General features: G+C 48.8%; 1 protein-coding gene across 2 annotated transcripts in view; it reads right to left on the bottom strand.

Annotated features, from left to right (window-relative positions):
* Positions 1 to 377: 377 nt before the first annotated feature.
* Positions 378 to 25,199, bottom strand: part of CAMK1D (calcium/calmodulin dependent protein kinase ID) — a 507,758-nt gene continuing 482,936 nt past the window's right edge. For both annotated transcript variants that reach the window (XM_047865690.1, XM_047865692.1), the window contains exons 7-11: positions 18,184 to 18,296; positions 16,823 to 16,901; positions 9,422 to 9,509; positions 8,154 to 8,271; positions 378 to 6,651 (exon numbers count right to left, since the gene is read on the bottom strand). In XM_047865690.1, coding sequence (XP_047721646.1) covers positions 6,533 to 6,651; positions 8,154 to 8,271; positions 9,422 to 9,509; positions 16,823 to 16,901; positions 18,184 to 18,296 — 517 coding nt within the window. In that variant the 3' untranslated portion in view covers positions 378 to 6,532. The remainder of the gene's footprint in view (positions 6,652 to 8,153; positions 8,272 to 9,421; positions 9,510 to 16,822; positions 16,902 to 18,183; positions 18,297 to 25,199) is intronic.

The following is a 25,199-nucleotide window of genomic DNA, read 5'->3' as shown; positions in this document are numbered from 1 at the left end:
GTATAGGCATGTGCCCGCTCACCCCCTACTCAGAGAGGGGTTCCCAGAAATCGGCTTTTCCTCTAAGCAACTCAATATCCAGCTAGTGCAATTTGAGTTAATGGGCGCACACCAGCCATTTTCTGCAGCAGCAATGAAAAGGAGAGCTTTGTAAAGTGGGGCACCCTCCCTGGGTCCTGAAGCCAAGATCTGCCTGCCCCTTCCTGTCCCTGGCACTTCGGGCTCATTGGGCGGGTGACATAAAATATTTAGGGAACCCTATGTGTTTCCAGGGGTTCAAACTCCCTTCCCTCCAATCCAAACTCTGCAAAGAGGAGAAGAGAGCTGTTAGCACAACCCCCTCCTGCTCTTTATGAAGGAAACAAACCACATACATCTGAAGGTGATTAATTGTCTTTATTGGAGGAAAACAAGAAGTCATCAATCTCGTTATCATTATGATAGAAATCTTGATATGTGTACATGATTGTCAAGGCAGAGAATCATTTGCTACATAGGCCCATGAACAATTTTGCAGTGCCGCAAACCTAGGTGGGTTAAACTTCTTGCAGAGTGTTACATGCATGGAATAAATGCACAGTTTCCCTTCTTTGGGACGAACGTGTTTTTTATGGAAAAATTGAACCAATCACAAGCCTCATAATAATAGACGCAGGGACATTCCTGGATTCGTCGCTGTAAGCTTTTGGAAAACATGCTCGCTCGCTGGTGGGAGGGCTCCGAGAAGGGCAGTGACATTATGTGTAGTTGACTACAGCCAATTTAGAAATTGTTCCAAGTTTTATTCTGGACGGAACGTGTCTTTTATGTTGTCCAACTTGAATGTGGCACTCAGCTAAATGTTCTCTGAAACAAGCCACCCGTCTTTTGAAACAAAGATGCTGTAGTCTCTCTGCTGTCATTGGATGGCATGTCATGACTCTGATGCCAGGGCCCCGGAAGGAGGGGGACAGGCCTCTGTGTGTATGACCAATGTCCAAACAAGCGATGCGCTCCAGTTCCTTCCTTCTCTCTCTGCAAAGCCCGGCTGCCCGCCCTGCCCCGTCCCCTGCCTGTCAAGTGCAAGGCTGGCAGGACGGCCTGACAATCTCAGTCTGTCCAGATGAAGGTTTCCCTTTGAGGAGTAATTTACTTAGTGTTTGGGGCTTTGGGGTCCCTGGTGGTGACTCATCTCTATGACCGAAGCCTCACACACTCCTCTTTTTTTTCCTGTCCATAAGAAAATAAAATCACCTCTAAGTAAAATAATTCAGTAAATAATCAGAAGACATAATCACTGTATGAGAAGTTCCCTGGGGACCAAAAGGTTAAAAGTAGATCTGGCAAATGCAGAAGCAGCATTAGTACAAAGGGTGAACGGAACAGTTTGTCCCTTTGGTGTAGAAAGATACAGACACCGAGAAGCCATTCCACACTTTGTCCACGAAACCAGACCTGGAAGCCACATGCAGCGGGCTTGGCTGCTGAATGCACAGCCTTTGGGTTTGCAGAAGCGGAGCCCCCCACCCCCCCCACCCCGGAGCCAAAAGCCGAGTCGCTGCAGCCGCAGCCGCAGGTGGTGGGGAAGGCCGGCCTGGAAGGGCTGCTGCTCCTTCGGGTCGGGGTCAGCACGGAGCAGGCGGCGGGCCGGGCCTTGGCCGGCATGCAGGGCCGACTTCACAGTGGGGCCGGGCTCTTGCGCCCTGGCCCAGGCTGCGGACCGTGATGCACTTGGGGCCACAAGGACGGTAGGGGCGGAAGGGGGCCTGGGCTTCTGTCTTCCTCCTTCTCCTCCCTGCCCGCCGTCCACAGGAAAGCTCTTCAGGCTAGCTCATCTGCAGGCTGCCTTTCTTGGGGTCTTCAGGAAATAAGCCCCCTCCCCCTTTTCGGACTTTGTCCAATTCACCTTTGCTATCTCAACATTTTCAACTCTGAAAACCAAAGGGTTGGAACCCTTGTGTGCAAATGTCAGGTACGTTTGCAGCCGGGTGCCCCCTCCCCACAAAAAATGGTGGGTTCCATACAGATATACACTTTTTCTTTTTTTTTTTTTTGGAAACAAACTGAACAGTGTTTGGTCTGGAATGTGTTTAAGGAAAAGGCAAACTCTGCCGAGGGAGGGGGGACAGAACGCGGAATAGTACTGGTTCAGAAGAACATGCAAAGGTTTCGTGCATCGGTTGAATCAGAGGGCCTTCGTTTCATTTGCCAGAAGTGAGCGTGTGACCCTGGGAAAGAGTACATCTTAGTTCTGCTTATGAAATGGGAGGACCTGCCCTTTGCTGGCCCTTGCTTTCCTTTTGCACAGCCAAAGGAAACCCTGGGAGTCACACAGAGGAGGGGGTGTTACTGGCTGTAACACAGAGGCAGTCACCCTAGCTCTCCTGTCTCCAGCCCTGGGGCCATGGTTCCTGCCTGGCTTCTCCAGTGCAAGGAAGCAACCCTACCTAAAGCTCTGGGTGGGCCGCAGAGCCCTGGGGGCCAGAGCCTTAACATGCTGAGTCATCCCCACTGGATATGGCCTTTTCTTTCTGTTGAAAATTACTCATAGAATGTCAAATCCCAACGGGTAAATCAGATGAAGCTGTCACTCCTCGAGAGAGAGAGGGTCAACCCCCTTTCAGGAGGGGTCAGTTGGGCTCCCTCCCCTTTGTCCCTGGTGTTCTTGACCTTTGTTCTAAAGGGGAGTTCCCCTCTCCCACCCACAACCCATCCAGGATAGGCTGGACACCAAGGTAGGTAAATGAACAGGATGAGGTCAGTGCCGGGCAGGTAAATGAGTCTGAGGGTCATATGCCAAGTCCCTGCCATCAGACGGCCAATGCTTCCTAAGTGCCAGAGTCTTGCCCATTGAGCCAAAGCCATCTTGCTTTGCCCCACGGTGGACTACTGAGTTCCTTGGACATTGTGCTGACAGCTAGTTGGAGAGTGGGACCCTCTCAAAGGAGATAAGCTCTTGTGTGGGGATATGAAACTGCTCCCTGCTTGTGAGGTGGGATTTTAGAAGTGACCAGAATCACTGCCATAGTCAACAACACTAAGCCACACATGCTTTTTGGTTTTTTGTTTGTTTGTTTGTTTGTTCATTCGTTTCTTGGTATGCTTTCTACATGGCTCTTTTCTTTAAAAAGGAGACATGAAGGGGAACATTATCCTGCTGTTCTCTTATGGGGTCAGAGGCAGTAGGAGATGGTAAGCCCTGCTGCCACAATGGCCATGCGCTGTCCTGGACTAGTTGTCAATCTATCTGGGCACCTTCTTCTTTTCCCAAGGGCTTTCTGTGGCCCTGTGTGCTCCCCGTAGGCATTCCCTGCCCTCTCAGATCCAGCTGCCTTTACCCCATCCCAACCCAATACCCCAGGCTGCAGTGTACTCGCCGAGGGAAAGCAGTGAGCAGTCCAGACCCCAGGGTACCCTGCTTAAGAGCAAAAAGCAGCTGGTCATGTGGGGGCACCGTGTGGGCGACCACTCACTGCTCATTTCAGACCAGTGATGGCTTTGCCTATTGCCTCACTGATGAGATGAAAAGCGGGGAAGAGGAGGAGGGACAGACAGGGCAGCTGAGAGAAAGACCACTCAAGGATAGTTCAAAATGTCATATTCAAATGAAAAAAAATAATCCACTAGCTCTGAGAAGCTGAGGAGACCAATGGTTGGGGGAGGGTCTGGGGTTGAAAGGAAGCCTGTGATGGAGCTGGTGGCCATCTGTTAGCCTCGGCCACATGCTGGCTTCCACAGCGAGTGGAAGCTGTGGGCACATATGAAAGGCTCAGCTACGACTGGTGGGATCTGACATCAGCGAGGGTCCCGGGATTTAGCCACCCCGCTCGGCAGGTCTTAACAAAAGGCACATTCTGGGTTTATTTTCCTCTCTTCCTAAAACGATAGGAAATAACCTAAGTCCAGTGGCACTGAGACAGAATGGATTTGCCTGATGTCAAGTTCAACAGAGTTGGCTTTTGAGCTGAAACCAGTCCCTACACATCACACTGCGTTGTTGACACATTCCAGGCCAAGTGCAGCCACAGGCTCATCTGAACCACAAAGAGGACGCTGGCCACAGGGCCTCATCTCCTGCCTGTTCTGCACTTCTTGGTGAGACATACCTTCAAACTAATTGAATAGAAGGTACACCCCAAATATCAGCTCTAGGAAATAATCTAATCACCCATGAGAGAATTTGGCTTCAGAAGTTGCCCTCCAAATGCAACTGACTGCACCTAGTACAAGGTGCAAAGAACTGATAGCCAGTCAGGCACACATCACAGGTACCAGATTTGGGCACATTATCACCCCGTTAACATCTAATTCCTTGTTTTCTTGTACTGTAGAAACAAGAATGTTCCATTATACTTGTTCGTAAGCAACACCCTAATAAAGCCCCTGGAGAGAGACCACAGTTTTCTGATACTCTGTAATATTCATGCCATTTTCCTTCTGCGGGCATGGCATTGACACTTATCCAACTCACACAATACCTGCTTCTCAACTCGGTCTGTGGTCATTTTATAGACTTTCTTAGGTTTTTTTATTAATCGTGGAGAGCGACAGCCTGATTTTCGCTCTGGATGCATGTGTGGCAGATGCCAAGTGGGATTCCTGCCAAGGGGCTGGGTGCATATGATGCATGTTGGGAACAGGGTAGACCAGCTGTCTGTCTTCCTGTCTGCTCTTATACGTACCTGCACTGCCATACTAATGGAGGCAGAATGGAGCTGCTGAGCCTAGAAACATGGTGTGTATGGGGGGGGGGCGTGGCTATCACTAAACATTTGGCCTGGACACAGGCATAGGTGTGGCTTGACCACAAGACGGCTTGACCAACAGGACCTGCTGAATGTGGCTAGCTATAGGAGAAGGGCAGGAGGACCACAGCCAGTAGAGTTGTTGGGCCATCAGGCAGACCTACAGGGACTCATGGCAGGCTTGAGGCTGACGGTGTGAAATGCAGACTCATGGTATTATGGTGGGCAGGGGGTCAAGGGAGGGCTTTTGCAAACCTAGCATTTGGAGCCACCTGCAAGCCTCTGCAAGAGAGCCTCCTCAAAGCCCCCTTGGGAAGTGGTTTGCCCTGGGTTTCACTCCGTGCTCTACCCTGCAACACCTATGCATCACATGGGTAAACAACGCTGCCCGCTTTGCCTGGGACATTGCCAGTTTTAGCAATGAAAGTTCTACTTCCCAAGAAATTCTTAAATCCCAGGCAACTGGCACCTTTGGTGACACCACCACTACGGGTCTTTGGTTTTCAGACTGCCCCGGTCAGAGGGAGGGCTGCGAGTGCTGGCTGGCCATCACCGCGCTGGCCAGTGTCCTGCTTGCCTGGCAGGTCACCTCTCCTTACCACCCCAGATAAATGGACTCTTTTCCAAGGCCACTTCCCTCTCCTCGCCTGGGTAACATTCATAGAAGAACAGGGTAAAAATCTGCAGAAACAACTTGTGTGAGTTGGAGGCCATTTTAAGTGTAAGATTAGAAATGCATTTTTAAAAAACAGAGAGAGAGACAGCGCGAGAGAGATTAACTTTAAAACTGCATAGCTGAGAGCAGACTTTTCTATGTTACCCTCGTGAGAAATATAAGCTGTGTGAGACATTCCCTTTAACCAAAATGGCGTCTGGTTCCTTCTGGAAGGGAGGCTCTTATATCTTTGCTGGGTGGGCATCTCCTTCACAGCAAGTGAAGCCTCTGAAGTTTAGCCTTAGTCTTGGGGGAGCAGGCTTCTTTATTTCTGACCACTGGCGGTGAAGGCCCCTAGGGTCTCTGGTTGGCCAGGGGCATGCTGGAGGGGGTGTCGGAAAAGGTCTTCTGCAGGTTCCCTCCCCAGGTGGCCCTGGAGACAAGGCAGCCTCACTGGACTGCTGAGTTGTTTTCTTAAAGAGCTGCCTCTCCAGGGAAGGGGAGAGAAGGAGGAAAAAATAGAAGTAAAGTGCACTCTTCGCCTTGGAGACAGATTCTCGATCCTCTTATTAGAATTTTTAAAAATACCTTTACATTCCCCTTGGAGGGAAAAAAAAGAAAACAAAACACCTCTCTTAAAGGTTAACATAAAACTCAACTACTGATAAGCAAAAGATACAGGTCATGTGACTAAGAAGTAAAGATCAGAAGGGCATATTTCTTAAAGGGTAAAAAATAAAACCCTAATGCGCAATATTTACCAAGACTTAAATAATCCAGTTGAAACCTTTTTTGTCATTAATGAAAAAATACAACATAGACGGTTCCCCACACCTAGAAGAGCAGAAGTGACGACGGTTGGGAAAGAGGACGAGGGAGGTCCGTTCTATCAGAGCTTTGCAAGATTCGTATGTACAGCACCAGATCCTATCACGTCAGCTCCCTTGAGTCAGTACAGTTTGTGAGAAACGAACACTTCAGAATTGCAGTATAAAATATGGCCATAAAAAACTTCTGTCTTCCAGTCCTGTGCAGGAAGGCGCACCATGCAAGGTGGGATCACTCTGGAGCGGCTGGTGGCGCTGGCGGCCCCGCGGGGGCGGTGGGGGCCCCCTTCCCCGGCCCCGCCCTTGGGCCCCACCTCCAGAGCCAGTCACTTGCTCCCGGAGTGCACTGTGGTCACAGTGGCGGGCCTCGGTCTCCGCTCCGCCCCCACTCCTGAGACCCCGGATGAAGAAGAAATGAAACTACAGAGCGTGGAGGGTGCCAGACCTGCAAGGGGGACAGTGGACACAAGGGGGTCGAAGCTTCAGAAGAAAGTATTCGCTCCGCTTTCCCACTCCAGGGTTTGGGGGGACGGCGAACTCTTACACTCCTGTCTCTAAATGTTCACCTACCTGTAGGAAAACCTTTGCAATGTGTCCTTGAAATGCTTTCTTCCTAGACACAACTCTTCCCTCCTGTTCTGGCTCGGACGCTGCTGACTGCTTTGTATTTGAACATGACATGGTTTGGCATCCGTAACAGGGTAGGTACCACTCACCGAGCACTCACTATGTACTAGGCTGCAGGCTGGGTGTTGACTACATGCTGTTGTTTATAACAGCCCCATGAGTAGAGGTTTGAGGAGTGAAGACAGAATGTGATCCCCCTGCCGACCCATTTCGTGTGTGGTCTGTACTCCTGGCTAAGGACCAGCTGTGACACAGAGCACATCGAAATGGGGCCGTTTGCCTCTTCCTCCAATTCCAGCAGCCCCGGCCTAGAAAAATTGCTCACACACCGCCCTACTATGCTCCCTGAGAGTATGCGGTGGCATCAGAAAACCCTGATGTGGGACGAGTGGCCTGGAGCTCAGCTCCGGTAGCATAGTTCCCGGTGACCTTTACAGGCTCCGACGCGGGGAGATCCATTAAATGTGGGTCTACCACAGCGTGCGGTTGGGTCAGGGGACGCGCATGGAGATTTCCAGGCAAAACGGACGGGCTCACATTCCCAAATGAGATGGGATGACTATTTAGAGAGGGAAGGAACCCTTTTCTGAGGGTCATGGGATGGAATGTGATGCCCAGAGGGGGACCAAGCTGAAGGGTTTCGGTGATCAGGGAGATGAGGGCCAACAGGGACCATCAAGGCAACTGCCCTGGGGGGGACAGAAGCCCCTGAGATGGCCTACTATGGGATTAAGATAAATAGAACAGGGAGCAGTGGGGAGTAGGGGAGAGAAATAGAGTATGTTACATGCCCTCAGTGATGTAACAGCCTAACACAAAGATGAAAGTGAAATATTCTTACTATTACTCTGACTGCAAAGCCAGTGCACATCATATAATTCAGCTCCAAGCATCATCCTCCTCATCAAAAAGTAGGTATTAAAAGCCAATGAGATCAGGCTGTCACGAGTCTCTGCCACCCTTTCCTCAACCCCTGAGAATGACACGCAGCGACAAGCGAGCCTCGGGCGAAGGAGACGGATCCGAAAGTGTCTGGGCTCTTGTCCAGACAGGTATGGCTGTGCAGCACGTGAGCCACAGATTTCCCATCTAAAAATGGAACTCATCATACCTACGGTTGTGTGTGTATCGAATAATTAAACGTTTCGAAAACAGTCTTTAAAATTAAATAACGTCCCAGGGTTGCTGGGGGACATGCAACGAGAGGAATTAAATCAGAAGTGCCTGACAGCAGGAGCTCACAAAGGACCGTGCTCGCCTCCCCACCCCAGATCTGTCTGACACGCCAGTTGGAAGGTTCTGTCTTTGCTACATACGCACAATCTTTTTGGCTGGCCAAACTGAGGCTGCTTGAAACGCTTGCATTTGAACTGTCCAGGCTGCTGCCGAGATGGAGTTTCCTCATATGTCTCACAACGGCCGTGGCATTAAATGCTTGCTGAAATTTAAGAAAGGGGAAAAAGGCAGACACAATAGTCCAGCTAATTAGAAAAGACTCAGACTGTGTCTGGTTGTTTCTTCTTACTTACCCCAACCATTTCCAGCTTCTTAAAACGTTCTCATGATACTTTAGAAAGGAAGCTTGTCTTGCCCCTTCTTCCAAAACGATGCTAATGTTTTGCACCCCTCGCCCCCGCCGAAATGTTTTTTGGAGATTTAAACAAATACTCCTCTTTAGACATAGTAAACGTAGAGGATAAATGTAAACCAATACTCTCCGTCATTTAAGGGAAGTGACTTTTAGAATAAAACGTGTATTCTAGTAAGACGGTCTCTTAAAAGGTGATGCTTTAAGGTAGTTTTAATTTTCCTATTATGAGTGCTTGTGTCCTAACTAATAGCATTTCCTCCGAATAAAGCGGGTCAGTGGAATTAATTTTGTTTCCCCGCACTGATTAGAACATAGGGTTTAGGTAACCAGTCGATGACCAGGAAAGCTCAGTGGTATAACTCCACCACATTTTTAGCCGAAAATATCGATGAGTTCAACTCAGATTCCCTGTCTTTCCCCACCCCGCTTTCCTATCACTTTCATAAAAGTCAGCTAGTCAAAGTTCCAGCAGCAGAAAGGAAGACAACAGGAATTATGTTCTTAAGAAACAGCAAATGAGTAAGGGCTGACACTATTGCTATTTTTGAGTCACAGAGGGGAAATATTAAAGCCATACTTCATCCCTCCCACACCATGACATCCCCTTTGAGTCTTAATGGTTATCAGTTAAAATTAGCAAGATTATTTGGGTGAGGCTCTGGGGACTTTCATCAAACTCGGGTGATAGTAACCTTGAGAAACAATAAATGCTCCAACTGTAGGGCAAGTTTCATGGGGGTGGTTCAATTCATCGCAAAAAAAATTTTTTTGAGGTGGGGGAAGGGCAGAGGGGGAAGAGAGAGAGACACACACAGAGTGAGAGAGCGAGAGAGAGAGAATCCTAAGCAGTCTCCAGTGCTGTCAGCTCAGAGCCCGACGCAGGGTTCGATCCTATGACCTTGGGATCATGACCTAAGCTGAACTCAAGAGTTGGACGCTTAACTGACTGAGCCACCCAGGTGCCCTTCATTGTAAATGTAATGAGCCCAAGACTTACTCTCCATTTGCTTTTTGCGAAGTTCTTCCGGATCTGGGCACTGACAGATTCGTGGATGTTTTTGTTGAGGGCTGTGTCACCAGCGATCCTGAAACAGAGGCAAAGATGCTTCTTCAAAAGGGTTTCTTGAGGGGGGCGGGGTGCTCTGACACCGGGTCGCACGCTGCTTTCCCAGGGAAGCCCCAACCCCGTCCCTGTCCTGAGGTTCACTGAGAGGGTGGCTTCCCGCTGCCCTTCCAGGCTGTGTGGCTCTTGTCTTACATGCACACCATCTGCCACCACCGCCAAGTCCTGTCCCCCGTCTATACTCAGCACCCTCCCAGAGATTCGTTGACCTCTCTGCCTGGTTCCCACTTCTTCCCTTTCGGCCCCAATTCCTGCGACATCGGAAGTCACAAGGCAACTTGAACCCAGTTTTCCCTCCTTTCCCTCCGTCTCCGTCTCCACCAGCTCTCCACCTGCAGTTCTGAGGTCCCACATGTGTTTCCTGCCTGGTCTGACCACCAGATCCCTGCCCAGGGCCGTCTTCCCAGCTTTCTCCTGCTAGAGGCCCCTTCCTTCTGCCCTTTCCAGGCCCTCTGCATCACGGACCTGCTCACGTCCCGGGCCCAGAGCATCCTTCTGGTCCTTTCCAGCAGAGTTAAGCTCTGCCATGTTCTCGCCTATGCTTCCTCCATGCTCAGGGAGAGGGTGCCCAGCCTCAGCTCAGCCCTGCTTGCCAAATCTTCCCTTGCATTTCCCATAAGAATTCTCTGAACTGCCGGGACTGGATCCACTCTGCATTCAGCTGGGTCCCTGATGTTACTGGGCATTAGTTCTTGCTTGTTCCATAGCCTTCCACCAGCAGGGAAGAGGGTGGGTCTGCTCTTCACCTCTGTCCTTAGAAACTACCTAGGAATCATCCTCCTGTCCTGTGACTTCCTCCTCCTGCTTTACCACCTCTCCTTCCCTCCCTTCCTCCTCCCTCCTCTCTCTCTCGGCTTACAACCTCCAGGCTCATTTGGTCACCTGGAGGTCACTTGCAGCTCATTCTTCTCCCACACACTCCCCTCAACCTCGACACCACCCCTGCTCTACATTTAATCACCTGGCCTTCTCCCCTAGTTTCAGAGGAAGCTGTGTTTTGTTCTCATTCTTTTTTGCACTTAGAACGTTCCGTATCTTCCCTTTCATTTTTTAAAAAGTTTTTAATGTTTATTTTTGGAGGAGAGAGAGACAGAGCATGAGTGGGGAAGGGGAAGAAAGAGAGAGGGAGACACAGAATCCAAAATAGGCTCCAGGCTCTGAGCTGTCAGCACAGAGCCCGATGCAAGGCTTGAACTCACGAAGCGTGAGATCATGACCTGAGCCGAAGTCGGACGCTTAACCCACTGAGCCACCCAGGCGCCCCATCTTCCCTTTCATTTAACACCAAACTCTTAAATTCTAGGCTGGTATCTGTTACCTATGAAATCATTTTTTGCATCTGAAAAGTTAAGGGGCAGAGAGAGAGATGCCAGGAACACTGACCATCCTTTCTGGCTGGAAGGTGACTGGTTAGTGAGGAAGTGAGGAAACCTGTCATCTCCCAGACCCAGATGGCCCTGAACCCCAAACAGCCTAGATGCCACAGTATTATGTCCAACTGTTTTGGGGACATGAAAATAATAAGCTTAGGACTTCTTCAGACAGATTACCCCCGAGGAAAAATCTGTCCCCACCCACCCAGCCTTTCACTTTAAAATCGAAAACATGGTTGATGGATGTGATGTTTAGTCTGTGCCAGGCAGGGCCCAACTTTGGAATGCGGTCTGATATTCCCGCTCCTCCAACCATAGACTCTGTCTTTTTCCCAGCGGGGCTGCAAATCCTTAGTCAAGGGGACACTCAGAAACTAACTCAAGAGAACCAGGTTTCCAATTCCAACGATTGCCAGTCGCCCCCTGTCCCCAGACACACATCAAATGACACAGAAACAGACTAGCGGGCAAATCCAAGGGAACAAGGTTAGCGGACTGCAGACGTCTTTATTAAGCTCTTCCTGCTAGACAATTCATGTGAGTGTTTCCTCCTGCACCGTTTTTAAATGCTACATCCTCAGAAAAGAAGGCCAATTCCAATTCATTGGTGGCCAGTGTTTTCTTGGAAACGAGCAGTCAGAAGTGGTAGGAATACGGGGTTCCTTGGGCTGAGCACCACCGCAGGGCAGAGCGACGCTCCAAACCAAACAGACCCGTGAGGGGGTCAGGGAAACTCCCTTCTCTGTGGGCTAGCATGGGCTGAGATGTAAGGAAAATGCAAACTTCCAGTTATTTTAGGAATGTTCCATGCTCGCTTCCCACAGTCCCGGGGTGTGCTGTAGTTGAGTAAGACCAGGCAGGGCAGACGTGGCCCAGAGGCCCCCGTTGGGGCACTCTCCTTGGGGAAGTGAGGCCACCTTGGCCCATGACCGCACACGATCTTCCTCAGATGGGCACCGCCATGGAAATGGTTACTGCTGCTCACAAGCCAGCGACATTACAATGACAACATATGACACTCACAATGCTTGGTGCTCCTGGCTTTAGCATGATTCATCAGCAACACCAGAGGCACAGAATCCTAGAATTTAGAATTGGAAGGGACTCTAGTACTTTGATGGTCCTAGGAATTGAATGATGCCTCCGACACAGAGGAATCTCCTTCTGAATCTGTGCGCGCGCACGCGCACGCGCACACACACACACACACACACACACACACACACACACAAAGCTATGGCGCCCACATTCCATTCCTATCTCCCTTGTTTCTACTTTTTTAAATATTTGATTTTTAAGTAATCTCTACACACAGCGTGGGGCTTGAACTCACACACCCAAGATCGAGAGTTGTGTGCTCTACCGACTGAGCCGGCCAGGCACCCCATCTTGCTTTCCAGTTTTAACCTCATGCTAACAATGCAGATGGCATTCGTATAAATCGCACTTTGTGAGGTCTCTCTTGCTCTCTTTCTCCACACCCAACTCATCAAACTCCTCTCTCCTTGCCTTCTGGTGTTTTTGTGTTCTGTACGTGGTCTGCTGTACCTCCATAGGTCTGATTTTGCATTTTTCTAGCCACTTTCTCAGGACAGGCTTGGTGATGCTGCTGTGTACCCCCAGAGACCAGTTTCCCAGACTCCTGGGCTGCTTCCCAATTCCTACGGTCAACCAGAGCTCGGCTGGCTGGGGCCCAGAAGAGGGGAGGGGACCCAGGAACACTGAGGAGAGGGCTGCAGATGCCACCCTGGCCTGGCCAACACACGATGTCCCCTCCCAGGTGGACACATTGCCTAGTGTTGCCTGGGGCATGGATGCCCAAGAGTCACCACTTTGGTTTCCTTGTCAACACAACTAGACACAGAGGTTCAGAACTCTTCGAACCAGATGAACAAACCCCATCAAGATGCCTCCCTGTAAGAAGGAATGGCTCCCATCCTGCCACTTGCCAGTTCCTACCTTCGGCCAGCAGCTGCAGGCTGCTGGTTCCTCACCATGTGCCGCCACAAGAAAGCCGTAGCCTCTCATGGCAGGGGCTTGGGAGGGGCACCTGGGTGGCTCAGTCGGTTAAGCGTCCAATTTCAGCTCAGGTCATAATCTCCTGGCTCGTGAGTTCCAGCCACATGTCAGGCTCTGTGCTGACAGCTCAGAGCCTGGAGTCTGCTTCGGATTCTGTGTCTCCCTCTCTCTCTCTGCCCCTCCCCCACTCACAAAAGCTGATGTCTCCCTCTCTCAAAAATGAACAAACATTTAAAATTTTTAAAAGATCAGGGGGGCACAGGAAAGACCTGGCAAGGTGGGCCAACCACCCTACCCACAGACAGCTCTGAAAGGAACCCTGTCCTGTCTGGGACGGTGTGTTTTGAGTCTGAGGAAAGGGGTCTGGGACTTCCAGAGCCCCTCCTGGCTCTTGGTAGCCTTGGTGCAGCCAGAAGAGCGAGTGCAGAATAAGAGATCATGTTCTCTGGATATAATTGATGTGCCAAGAGCACAGCTTCTAGAATGGGAGTGTTGATAAAGCTGTGCTCCCTGGAATAATTACCCCACTTTCTGCCAGCTCTCTGTTGAATCAGGTGCTCTCAGCCTGAGCAATTTTACATAAAAGAAACAGGCATATCATAAATGCAGGCAGTGGGGCATTTCAATGATGTCTGAGTCAAGTGCACTCATTGGTACCATTTTCTAATGTTTGACTTCCTGGGATTTTTGAAATGCACGTAAAAAAAATTGTAAAGCGTTGGCAAAAACCCAGCTCTATAGTACAAAGGCATTAATTTGTGCAGCTCACACGTGGATACATGGATACATCGTACCGTGACCCAGGCAGATAACTGTGAAGTCTCTGTCTCTAGCCCGACCCCTTCCTGGGCTCCAGACTCACTTGGCAAAGGGCCCCCACCTTCAGCACCGGGACAGAGGGCTCCTGGGCCCTCCCTCCTGCTCCTCACAGTAGAGGCATCTCACCCGCCCAGGCCCTCCCCCTGGCACCTCGGGAAGGACTTCAGACCCCTCTGTCCCAGCAGCGCTCTGCCCCAAGCTGCGGCTCCCCACCCCTCAGTGTGTTCTCCATCCTGCTTCCTCCCTGTGGCTCCGGACAGGCCCCCTCCACCCTTCTCTGGGCCATCCCCCACTCCGCCTCCAGTCTGCACCTCCCCGCCAGCCTCCCTTGCCCCGTGGCCAGCAATTCGGCCTCTCTTCTGCAACCGGTTGAGCTTTCTGAGACACAAATCTCATCACCTGGCTTAAAACCTGTCAGGGACCCCCACCGCCCAAAGGGAAAATACAAATTACTTCCTACGGTCGGTCGTAAATTAAGGGCAACTCCTATAGATCAGAGATCTGTTAGGTGCTAGGTCCTCTTCTTATTCGTATTATTTGTATGTCACGAATCCCTTGAAAAGCCCTGCAGGATATACACTGCCGTCATTTATGATTTCAGTCCGACGCAGGGGCCCACAGAGCTCAGGAGCCCGCAGATGCAGTAACACATATTCTACCACTCCTGGTCTTTGGGAGGGGGGTAGCTGGGACCTGCCCTCGAGCAGGCTACCCCAGAGAACTCTGCCGGCCATGTCTTCCTTCTCGTGCCCTCCCGCCTCGCTCCTGTGCCCACGCCCCCTCCAGGAACCTGAGAGTGGGGGCTCCAGGACAGAGGTGGGTTTAGGCTCCTGAGCGAGGCCCAGGCCGCTTGCCCCGCCTGGAACACCTCCCCTCCCTGGACAGTCTGGGAAGGCCTTCTATCAGGGAGACTCGGCCCTTCTGGAAGGCCTCTGCCAGACCTCAAAAACATCTGGTGAAGGAGAGACCAGGTCTCAGCGGGGATCCTTCCTGTCTTCCACACAGCGAGGCCGGATTAGTGGACAAGTCCTAGGAAGGAAATTGCTTCCCTTCTTTAGAGGTTCTCTTTCCTCTTCTGTCAGATCATCTCCAACGTCTTGTACGTACAAAATAAGCACACGCTGGGGTGTCATGTACAACACGATGGCTATGGTTCTAAGAGAGTAACTCCTAAAAGGTCTCATCACAGGGAAAAGAAACTGGGGGGGGGGGGAGGGTACCTATGTAAGCGGATGGATGTTAATTAAACTTATTGTGGTAATCACTTGACAATACATAGAAATGCCAAATCCTTACGCTATATGATAGACACCTTCCTTAAACTTATACAGTGTCCGTCAACTATATCTCAACAAAACTGGGAGAAAACGGAGTTTCATACAGCTTTAAAGGCCGTATGACTTCAGGAGAAATTCCCCTTAACAGCACGCAAGAAAACTGCCCTGCCCCCTACTCTCATCCCAAGCATTTCCTCCAATTGTTGATAAAGTAAGAAAAAGCTTTACTAACTTTATTGCCTCATACTTCAACCTGCTGTCCAATGTAACTTATTAAAAACTACCATTTATATAAGCTGATTAAAATATGTACAATCAAATCTACCTCCTTATTCAGAAACATCTTCTCCTTCCCTGCGGCCCTTCCTGTCTTCCTTTTACTGGTCTTTACAGGGTGGTGGTGAAGAGCACTTATTTTGAAGTCAGTTCTGGCTGAAAACCATTCTGGCTTCACCACTAGGTAGTGTTTGCGCAGTCTTGGCTAAGGATAAGTTAGTTACCTTGTCTCTCTAAATTGATTCTCTTATCTCCGAAATGGAGATAAAACCTACCTTATGGAGCCATTATAAAGAAAAACATGAAATGATATGTTAACGCAATGAGAACAGTACCTGAACCAGAACTCATGCCCCATAAATGACAACTCTTGTTATACATTAAGTTACAGATCTTCCTTGACTTACAGTGGGGCCAAGTCCCAATAAATCCATCAGATGTTGAAAATACCATGTATTGAATGTGCATTTTAAGACACCTCACCTACCAAACATCAGAGCTCAGCCCAGCCTACCCTAACCGTACTCAGACCACTCACTTTAGCTTATAGTACAGCTTCTACTGAATGTGTATCTCTTTCACACCGTCGTAAAGTCAAAAAAATCATCGGGTTGGGGACCGTCTGTGAAACCAGGTCATGAAGCTCCCCTGAGCAGGTCCCCTTTGGAAGACTAACCAGCGTGTGAGACTCTGGAGGAAATGCTACAGGGTAGAATAGACAAGGGGGCAGTTTTCTCGAACGCTTTTTAGGGGAATTTCTCCTGAAGTCGAAGTCTGTCTGTTTGTTTTCATCAGACCATATATTCTGCCATTCCTGGTCTTTGTTTTCAGATGGCTGCTCCTGGCAGTTTAATGAAAATGCCTTAATGAAACATTTACTATGTGCGAGACATTGTGTTAAACCCTTCACAGGCACAATCTCAATTATTTCTTACATCAGCCCCGTAAACTGGGTATCGCTGTTCTCACTGTAAGGTAAAGAAAATGGAGGCTCAGAGAAGTAAAGTATAAATGCAGAGTAACACCTAGGGGATCGTGAAGCTGGGTTCAAACCTGGTAAGTGGCTTCAAGGGCACTGCGGAGAAATGTAGTCATACACAACACCACGCACTATGGATAAATGCCTCTGGGGTTGAAGGCACACGAAGATGAAAAGCATCTTACGAGGAGAAGAATAACATCAATTCACTTCCCTATTGAACGGTAAGCTCAAGGAATCAAACCCCAATCTGAATGACTCCTTGAAGAATGACCTTCAATAAAAATGATCCTAAAATACTTGATGTAAAATGAAAACCCTACAGCTACTTTTTGTATGCTTCGCTTGTCCTCCATGCATTCAGAAGACTGTGTCCTGAGGGAACAGAGTAGCTCGAGTGTCGCCTAGGGGACGGGGTGAAAGCCACTGGTTGGAGATGAAATCATTCCGCAATTAAGAGCGGCTAAGAGGGACTTTACTCTGGGAAGGCATCAGATGGCATTAGGTCCTTCTACTGGGTCATTTTTCTTACCATGGGTGCCGAGCGGCTTGCTCACAAGTGTATCTTTTATTTGGATCTTTCTCCATCAGATTCCGAATGAAATCTTTTGCTGTTCAAAAAGAAAGCACAAGGGGTGGAATCAGTCTGTGGCTTGTGATGTGACGATCTGATGCCACCAGGCCTTCAGGAACATTGTGTGGCACATGAAAAACAGACCAGCCCCTCCCATGCCCCCCAACCCTCTTGGGTACCTGGACATGGGAGGCAGGCGGGAATCAGTGTTTGGGGGAAAGGGAAGCCAAGACTTGGCACTCTTAAGGGGTGACACTGTGAACGAGGAGGCAGCCAAGCCAGGCGTCGGACCCAGCCTTCCCAAGTCAAAGCCCTTCTCTTTGGCAGCTGGTGACATCTTCGGTTCAGAGATCAAACGTCTTTGTTATCATATGCCCTCCCTGAGCTCATTGCTGCCAAGAGAGCTGCTTTGTTGACGTCCTCTCTGTGTCTCAGACATCACTGATTCAACAAAATCCCCAAGGCCTCTACCAAGGCCACCAGGTCCTGGGCAGGCCCTGCGGATACACAGCCCTCAAGGAGCCCCCTCGCGGCCCACTTAGCCGATCACGATGAACATGCAATTTTGCTGAGGAATAAAGCAGGTGTTTCCAGTTAGGAGGAAATAACTCAAATAATAAAATGCGATATCTGAACAGCTCACCGGTAAGTGCAGGGCTCTGCCCTATTTATTATTTCATTTAATCCTTGCACCACCCACTTTGGTAGGGAGGAGTATTATTATCATCCTGACCTCCTCAGGAAGACACTGAGGCTCGAGAGATTCGTCAGTTTACGTGAGCCTTGGTTTTGATCTTTATCCCTGAGGAGGAAATGGTGAACGGCTCTGGGAACGTTTCAGTGTGGCACAGGAGCTGAGACGTGGGCTCTGGCGTGAGGGCTTGGGTTCAAATCCCCAGCTCTGCCACTTACTAGCTGTGTGGTTTCAGTCAAGGCATTTCACCTTCTGGGGCCTCAGTTAATTCACCTGTCAAGTGGGGATAATAGTAACACCTATCGGATAGGTTGTCCTGAGGACCAAGTAAGCTAGCACATGGGCACAATAAGCACTCAATAAATGTTAGCTGATACTGGTTCAGTCCTGGAGCGCCCAGATCAGGGCATGGCTAAGAGTGGTGGAGGAGTCAGTCCCGTCCCTCAATCTGGCTCGGGTCAGACGTCCCCAGCCTATCTTCCACGTGGCAAGTCAAGTCCAAGTATGAAGCTAAGGAAACGTCCTTGGGAGCCTCAGGACCGCTCCGAACCCCCCAGGCCTGTCACAGTCAGGTGGTCTGGACGTAGGGTCCCAGGGGCCACCCATGGGGAGTGGAGATACCTACCAGAGTCAGAGATGTCGTCCCAATAGGGCGAGTCAAACTCATATTCCGCCTTGAGGATCTGCTCAAAGAGCTTGGAGTCATTTTCATCGTAAAAGGGAGGGTAGCCGCAGAGCCTGGAAGACAAGACAGTGTAAGGATCTGTAGTGGCTGCACGTCCATGGCGGCGGCTGGACATTCTGCACGGAAGGAAGAGCCATTTCCACCCAAACTGAGAAAACCTGCTGTGTGTATGTTACAAGTACCATGTGAGCAAAGAAATCACACATTCTATGGGCAGAGGCGGCACAGAGCTAAAACTGATTTGATAAGTGGCAAAGAGGTGATGATCTAAAGTAAACACGCACATAAGTCCACCTTTCCATGTTATTAACCAGAGCCCCGTATACTCCCAAACCAACACCCAAACCTTCTGTGTGCAAGTGCTTCTCATCTTATTGTCTGTAATACTATCCCCAGCAGATGATGGGTTGGTAACCAATTTGCCACAAGTTCCCCTAAAATGCACATTACCAACCTACCATGCCCAAACTGGGTATTTGGAAGGTCACAGTTTGGGCCATTAATATACAACAAATATAAAAGCAGAAGTCGGCACAAATCATAATGCTATCACCCCTCTTCCTCCGAACCCTTTCAAAATTGATCTTTACAAGATTATATTAGGGTGTTGGTGCAAGCCACATACAGTTCTGGAGGTACCAACAGTCAGCTGACCAACCTAACAGGAGTGAAAATGTTTCTTAGATGCTCCAAATACAATTCATCCCATAAGACCATGGGTTCTTAGGCAGTCCTGCTTTCTGCTCTGATGTGCATTACCAGGCCATGATGCATTTTGTGGACCAAGATTTCCTCATTTGAACATGAGGAGGCCAGACTAGAAATTCCTAATGTTCTTCCTGGCTTTAAGATGCTGTGGCTCTATGATCCCCCCGTTTCAACTTGTTTGCATGGCTAGGACACCTAGGGAAGGATCCAGTACATGCTTGAGACCCACATGGGGCAGGGGTAGGCTCTGGTCGGGACTGGACATCCAGGAAGGGGTAAGATAGAGTCTGGAGCTGCAAGGGATGGGCAGAGCAGGAGGCAGGGCTGGATTCTAGAAGTCCCGGACACAGAGCCGCATGGCTGGTTCTGGGCCCACGTCAGCCTGGCGGGTGACAGCTGCAGTGGGAGTTCTGCCCCCAGACGAGCCCTGAACCTCCCCACATAGCTGAACTTTGTTCAAAACACGGCTCCAGCATAGAGATCCATTTAATGAGAACAAATGAACAGGAATCAACAGGCCTGTGAGGGATTAGGCTGTCGGCAAAGAAGAAACTTAATAAAGGGTCAAAACGCTGGGTTGGTACATTCATTTTCAGCTGCTCGGGCTGTGACACGGGGTGTCACCGGTCACGCTACCCAGGGGGAAGGCTGATGACATTTTTAAAGGCTGTGAGACGTTTTGTGGGCCGATAAGTTTCAAACTCATCTATCCCCACAAGGTTGATTTAGGGGCTAAGTGCCTGGAAAATTTCATTTTTAAAGATTTGCTGCTTTTGGCAAAATGAGTAAGAACCAGGGTTCTGAAACCACGGAGCACATATTTCACTGCCCGGCAAATGCTGGAGCCGCGAGATGGATATGTAAATGTTTCCCATAATGAGGATTTGGGCTAAATGAAATGTGCATAGTAGGAAAAACAGACAGAGCAAAATGTTAGTTCGTCTTGGAAAATAACTGAATTTTAGATATGATAGGTTTTTGTTTATTAACAGCTGAGTGTGTTTTACTTTACAGTTTGGCTTTCTTTCCAAGGGGGAAAAAAAAAACCTTTAAGAAAATTCCAGGAAAGATTTATTCTTCTTATGCCAATTTTGTTAATGTATATCCCAATTTCTTGTATTTCTTCTGGTTTTTAAGCTCTTTTTGGGCGGGGGATAGAATACCGCTTATGTGGGTATACTGAGGATGTAAGGAAAGGACGCAGATCTAGCTTGGAGATGAAGTTAACAGTAAGAAAGAGGGTTTTAAAATAAGGATTGTAAAGGAAGAGAAGGACAAATAGAAGTTGTCGAATCTTCCTCAGATCTAGAAATTTCACAGAGCTCCCTGGCCAGGCTATTTCATTAGTAGGTTTGTGTGGAGGGTCCAAATAGGAGAACAAACAACTCTGAGTGGTTCATCTCCATATACAAGAACACTGACTTCTGCAGTCTAGACCTACTGGCAAGTGGAATCTTTGTGTTCTTATTTTATATATCATACCATTGAAATAATGTACAAGTTATCTCACCATGCATAGTCAAAGACGATAAAGCCATTCCCAATGTTCTAGACCTAAAAGTCTGTCGTTCAGAATGAACATCTGGGGCGCCTGGGTGGTTCAGTCCATTAAGAGTCCAACTCTTGGTTTCAGCTCAGGTCATGATCTCATGGCTCCTGGGATCGAGCCCCACATTGGGTTCTACACAGACAGCACAGAGACTGCTTGGGATTTTCTCTCTCCCTCCCTCTCTTTCTGGCCCTTTCCTGCTCACTCATGCCCTCTCTCTCTCCCTCTCTCTCTCTCAAAATAAAAATAAATAAATAAACTGAAAAAAGAAAAAAAATGGGAATGACATCTAAACTTACCAACCCAACGATTGATGGTCATGCCCAATTATAGGCAACAAACATTTCCGGGGCTTATCGATTTCCTCCATCCCAGCCTCAGGACGGTCATCCAAGGGGAACCCTTGTATCTTCAGTCTTTCTTACTATGCCGTCTTGTCTACCTGTGGCACATTCATGCAAATGTACTGCTAGATTCTACTTTAGTCTTGACTGAGCACTTGTTTTAGGTAAAAAATGCCTCTAAGAGCTTTGCTGTATGATCTCATTCAAACTTCAATTCCCCCAGGAGGTGTGGGTCCCCAACACCTCTGTTCACCCTTTAGAGCCACTTTCCACTCTGCTTTGTGCCCTGGGAGGCTGACCTGTATGGATACTTGAACGAGGGGTGAACTCTGACATCTGATAGGAGGTGGCCAATGGGGCCTCCAGGGGAAATGGTGAAGCAAGGGGGGAGTCAGGGATGGGATATGTGTTGGCCTGGCTGCTCTCATCCAACACTCAGGCTGGCTACACCTGCTGACTGAGGGCCACTGCTCCCTCTCAGGGAGCAGACTCTACCAGGCACTCCGCCTCGGATTCTGGAAACTGTTCCCCATCTCCCTTCGCCACCTTGGATCTAGGGGTGTTTACGTCTCAGTCACTAAGAAGCCTGGGGTCACAGTCCCTTGCACAATTGTCATTTTAAAGGCAAAGAAGCTAATATGCAGCAAAGTCAGGACTCGAGGCCTATCCATCTGATTCCAGCTTTGTGTTCTTAAATATTTTGCTTTTTCACTCAAGGGAAGAGAACTGAGAATTGAACCTTATGCTGCAGCCTTGACTTTGAATCCTCTCTGTAGGTCATTTAGTTTGCCCACCTGCCCCTTCATCTGCAAGTAGAACCCAGTGATTGGACCCTACCTTTCCAACCCCCTTTCCTATGCTCTGGGTCTTGTGTGCTAAGGTGTTCAGAGTTGGTTCCCCACTGGGAACTTTTTATTTCTGGACCAACGTAAAGGCATGTACTTTACCTGGGCTACCCTCCCCCTTCACTTGCCTCTGGTACACCCTTGAAGACCAGTGGAGCTATTACTAGGAAGACCTAGCCCCTTTCTGCCAGGTGGGGTAGGTGCTCTGCTCTGTGCCCCAGTGACAGTGGGCAACACCCCCAGTGACACTTCCTACACTGCACACTGCCCTGACCTGTCCTGAAGGTAGGACCATGTCTTAGGTCTCACTCTTGTCTTTGGATTCCCAGTGGCCAGCCCCGAGTCCACTCATAGCAGATGCCGAGTAAATGCTTGCATGAACAAATGTGCTCTGGAAGAAGAGGCTGCACCGTTGGCTGTTGAGCCCCCTGGTTGGGCTTTGAAACAGAGATAAGGATCTAAGATGTAGTACAGCCCCCCACGCCCCCAGCCCAGAGAGTCCTCGAAGATCCCACCTACCCTGACTCCTGTCTCCTTTACCTTCCCCTGCAGGAGGCAGTATGCTCTGCATCATTCCAGAAGAACTCAGTGTGCAAGGCCCGGTGTTGGGAGCAACCTGGACTGTCTTTGTAGAGAGAATGCAATGTGTGTTGGTTGACCTAAAATGCCCCTGTTGGGCATGGACACAGCTCATCGGGGAGAAGATTTTCCATGAAGGAGAAGGCTTTTAGCATAAACGAATGTGAAAATCGGCGATGCCCAACCATGGCTGATTCGGCAGTGCACAATTTTTCTTGGAAACCGAAATCCTGTAATAGCTTGAGAGCTCCTGCTAAGAGGCCCTGTGGGTTTAATGGGGTAATCATGTTACATATATGGTCCTCTTGATTGTCTGCCCTTGGCCATGTATCTGTGTCCTTCTGCAAATGGGTGCTTGCTTAAAAGGATTCCCATGCAATAATCAGTTGCTACCTCTTTACCCTTTTGTGTAATTTTATTTCCAAAATTCACCTCAACATATTGGGGGGAAACAGTATGGAGGTTCCTCAAAAAATTAAAAATGGGACAACCATATTATCTAGCAACATGTCTCCCGGATATATTCCCAAAGGAAATGAAGTCAGTACCTTGAAGAGTGATATACGTTCTCATGTTCACTGCAGCATTACTCACAAGAGTCAAGACATGGAAATGACCCCAGTGCCCACTGACAGATAATGGATAAAGACATTGTGGCACATGTATAAAATGATATATTTTCAAGCCAAAAAATAAGGTGATCCTGTCATTTGCAACAACATGAATGAAATTGGAGGACATGATGCTAGGTGAAATAAGCCAGGCACAGAAATTTTAAAAACCTGCATGACCCCACCTATACAGGGAATCTAAAAAAGTCAAATACACAGAAGCACAGAATGGTGGCTGCCAGGGGTCAGGGGGGAGTGGTGAGGGAAATGGGGAGATGGTGGTCAAAGGTCAAAATCACAGATCTGTAGGGCAAGTAAGTTAGAGATTAAGGTACAGTGTGAAAGCAATAGTTAACACAGCACTGAATACTGGACATTGGTTAAGAGAGTAGATCTCAGGTACTCTCATCACAAGAAAACATGGTAACATGTCAGAATATATGTTAACTAGCTTGACTAGCAATCATTTCATTACGTATAGTAAATCATCGTGTTTCATACCTTAAATATATTCAATTTCTACTGAAAAAAGAGAAAGGATCAGCCACGTTTAACATAAGGCAGTGACTTTGAAAAAGGTCACTTCTTGAAGCTTAAAAGAAAACTTAACATGAGATCTACTCTTTTAACAAGCTGTAAGTGTAGAGTCAAGTACTGTTGACGACAGGCCCGATGTCGCACAGATCTCCCGAGTTTACTCGTTTTATGTAACCGAAACGTTACATCCATTGCTTCCCCATTTCTCCCTCCTTCCAGCCCCTGTCAGTCACCATTCCACTCTTTGATTCTATGAATTTGACTATTTTAGACACTTCATGTGAGTAGAATCACGCAGTATTTCTCTTGCTGTGACTGACTTAATTTCACTTCGTGTGATGTCCTAAAGGTTTATCTGTGTTGTCACATATTGCAGAATTCCCATCTTTCAAAAGGCTGAATAATATTCCATTTCTACATATTCTACATTGCTTTAAAATTTTTTTTAATGTTTATTTATTTTTGAGAGAGAGACAGAGTGCAAGTGGGGGAGGGGCAGAGAGCGAGGGAGCCACAGAATCCGAAGCAGCCTCCAGGCTCCAAGCTGTCAGCATAGAGCCCAATGCGGGGCTTGAACTCATTAACGGTGAGATCATGACCTGGGCCGAAGTCAGACGCTTCACCAACTGGGCCACCCAGGCGCCCCTACATTTTCTTTATCCAGTCATCTATTGATGGACATTTACACTGTCGCCATGTCTTGACTCCTGTGAATTATGCTGCAGTGAACATGAGAGAGCTAATAACTCTTTGAGATCCTAATTTCAATTCTTTTGGATATACACCCAGAAGTGGGATTGCTAACTTTCTGAGGAACCTCCATTTTTTTCCACTGTTTTCCACGGTGGCTGCGCCATTTTGCATTCCCACCAACAGTACATGAGGGTTCCCTTTTCTCCACAGTCCCACCAACACTTTCTTTTGTTTTTTGTTTTTTTCTTTTGTTTTTTCCTCCAAAGAAGAGACACACATGGCTGACAGGTACTCACCATTTCTAATCATCAGGGAAATGCAAATCAAAACCACAATGAGATATCACCTCACACCTGTCAGGGTGGCTATCATCAGGCAGCGACTTCCACAAAGTATTTCCATGTGGACGTTATCGTAATTCACTGTCAGTTTTAATCAGCCAACATACACATACTCACTTAGCGTCTTACGTATACCGAGCACTCATGCATTCATCAAATACTGATTTTGGACCTACTGCATACCAGGTCCTGGGTTTGATACTGGAGACAGGATGATACATAAGAACACGGACATCGTCTCCAAACTCTTCTGGGGAGGCAGAAGCAGCAGATGTCTACACTTTATCTCAGAGGATGAGCAGGAGTTTTACAGGAGACACAGGGGCTACTGGTGGGGGTGGCTAACCGGGAATAAAGACGTGGGGACAGAAAACAATCGTGTGTTCCAAAGCCTCGGAGCAGTTTGCTGCTGCTACAGTGTGAAATGGAAGCCCACGGGCAGTGGGAGATGAAGCTGGCAGAATGGACAGTGGCCAGACCCCATGCTGCTGGGCTCCCCCACTAAGGCAGGTAGGCTATGGGAAGTCCCCCCAAAAGGCCCAGCCACAGGAGCCACAAGGGCAAGTGGCTTTGCAGCTGGAGTGGGGTGTATTTGAGGCAGGAAGACAAGTTGGTATTTAGGCAAAGGAAAAGCTGGAGGGCACAGGGAGTGGAGTTTGATCAGTGGGGCAGGTAGATTCCAAAACGAGTTGAGAGAGAGGATTGGGGGATCTGGAGTCTGGGACCGTGGCCCGTGCAGGCCAGCATGA

This window comes from Prionailurus viverrinus, chromosome B4 (assembly GCF_022837055.1).
Source record: "Prionailurus viverrinus isolate Anna chromosome B4, UM_Priviv_1.0, whole genome shotgun sequence".
Taxonomy (NCBI): domain Eukaryota; kingdom Metazoa; phylum Chordata; class Mammalia; order Carnivora; family Felidae; genus Prionailurus; species Prionailurus viverrinus.
Note: the sequence above shows the minus strand (reverse complement) of the source record. Positions and strands in the feature narration are given on the sequence as shown.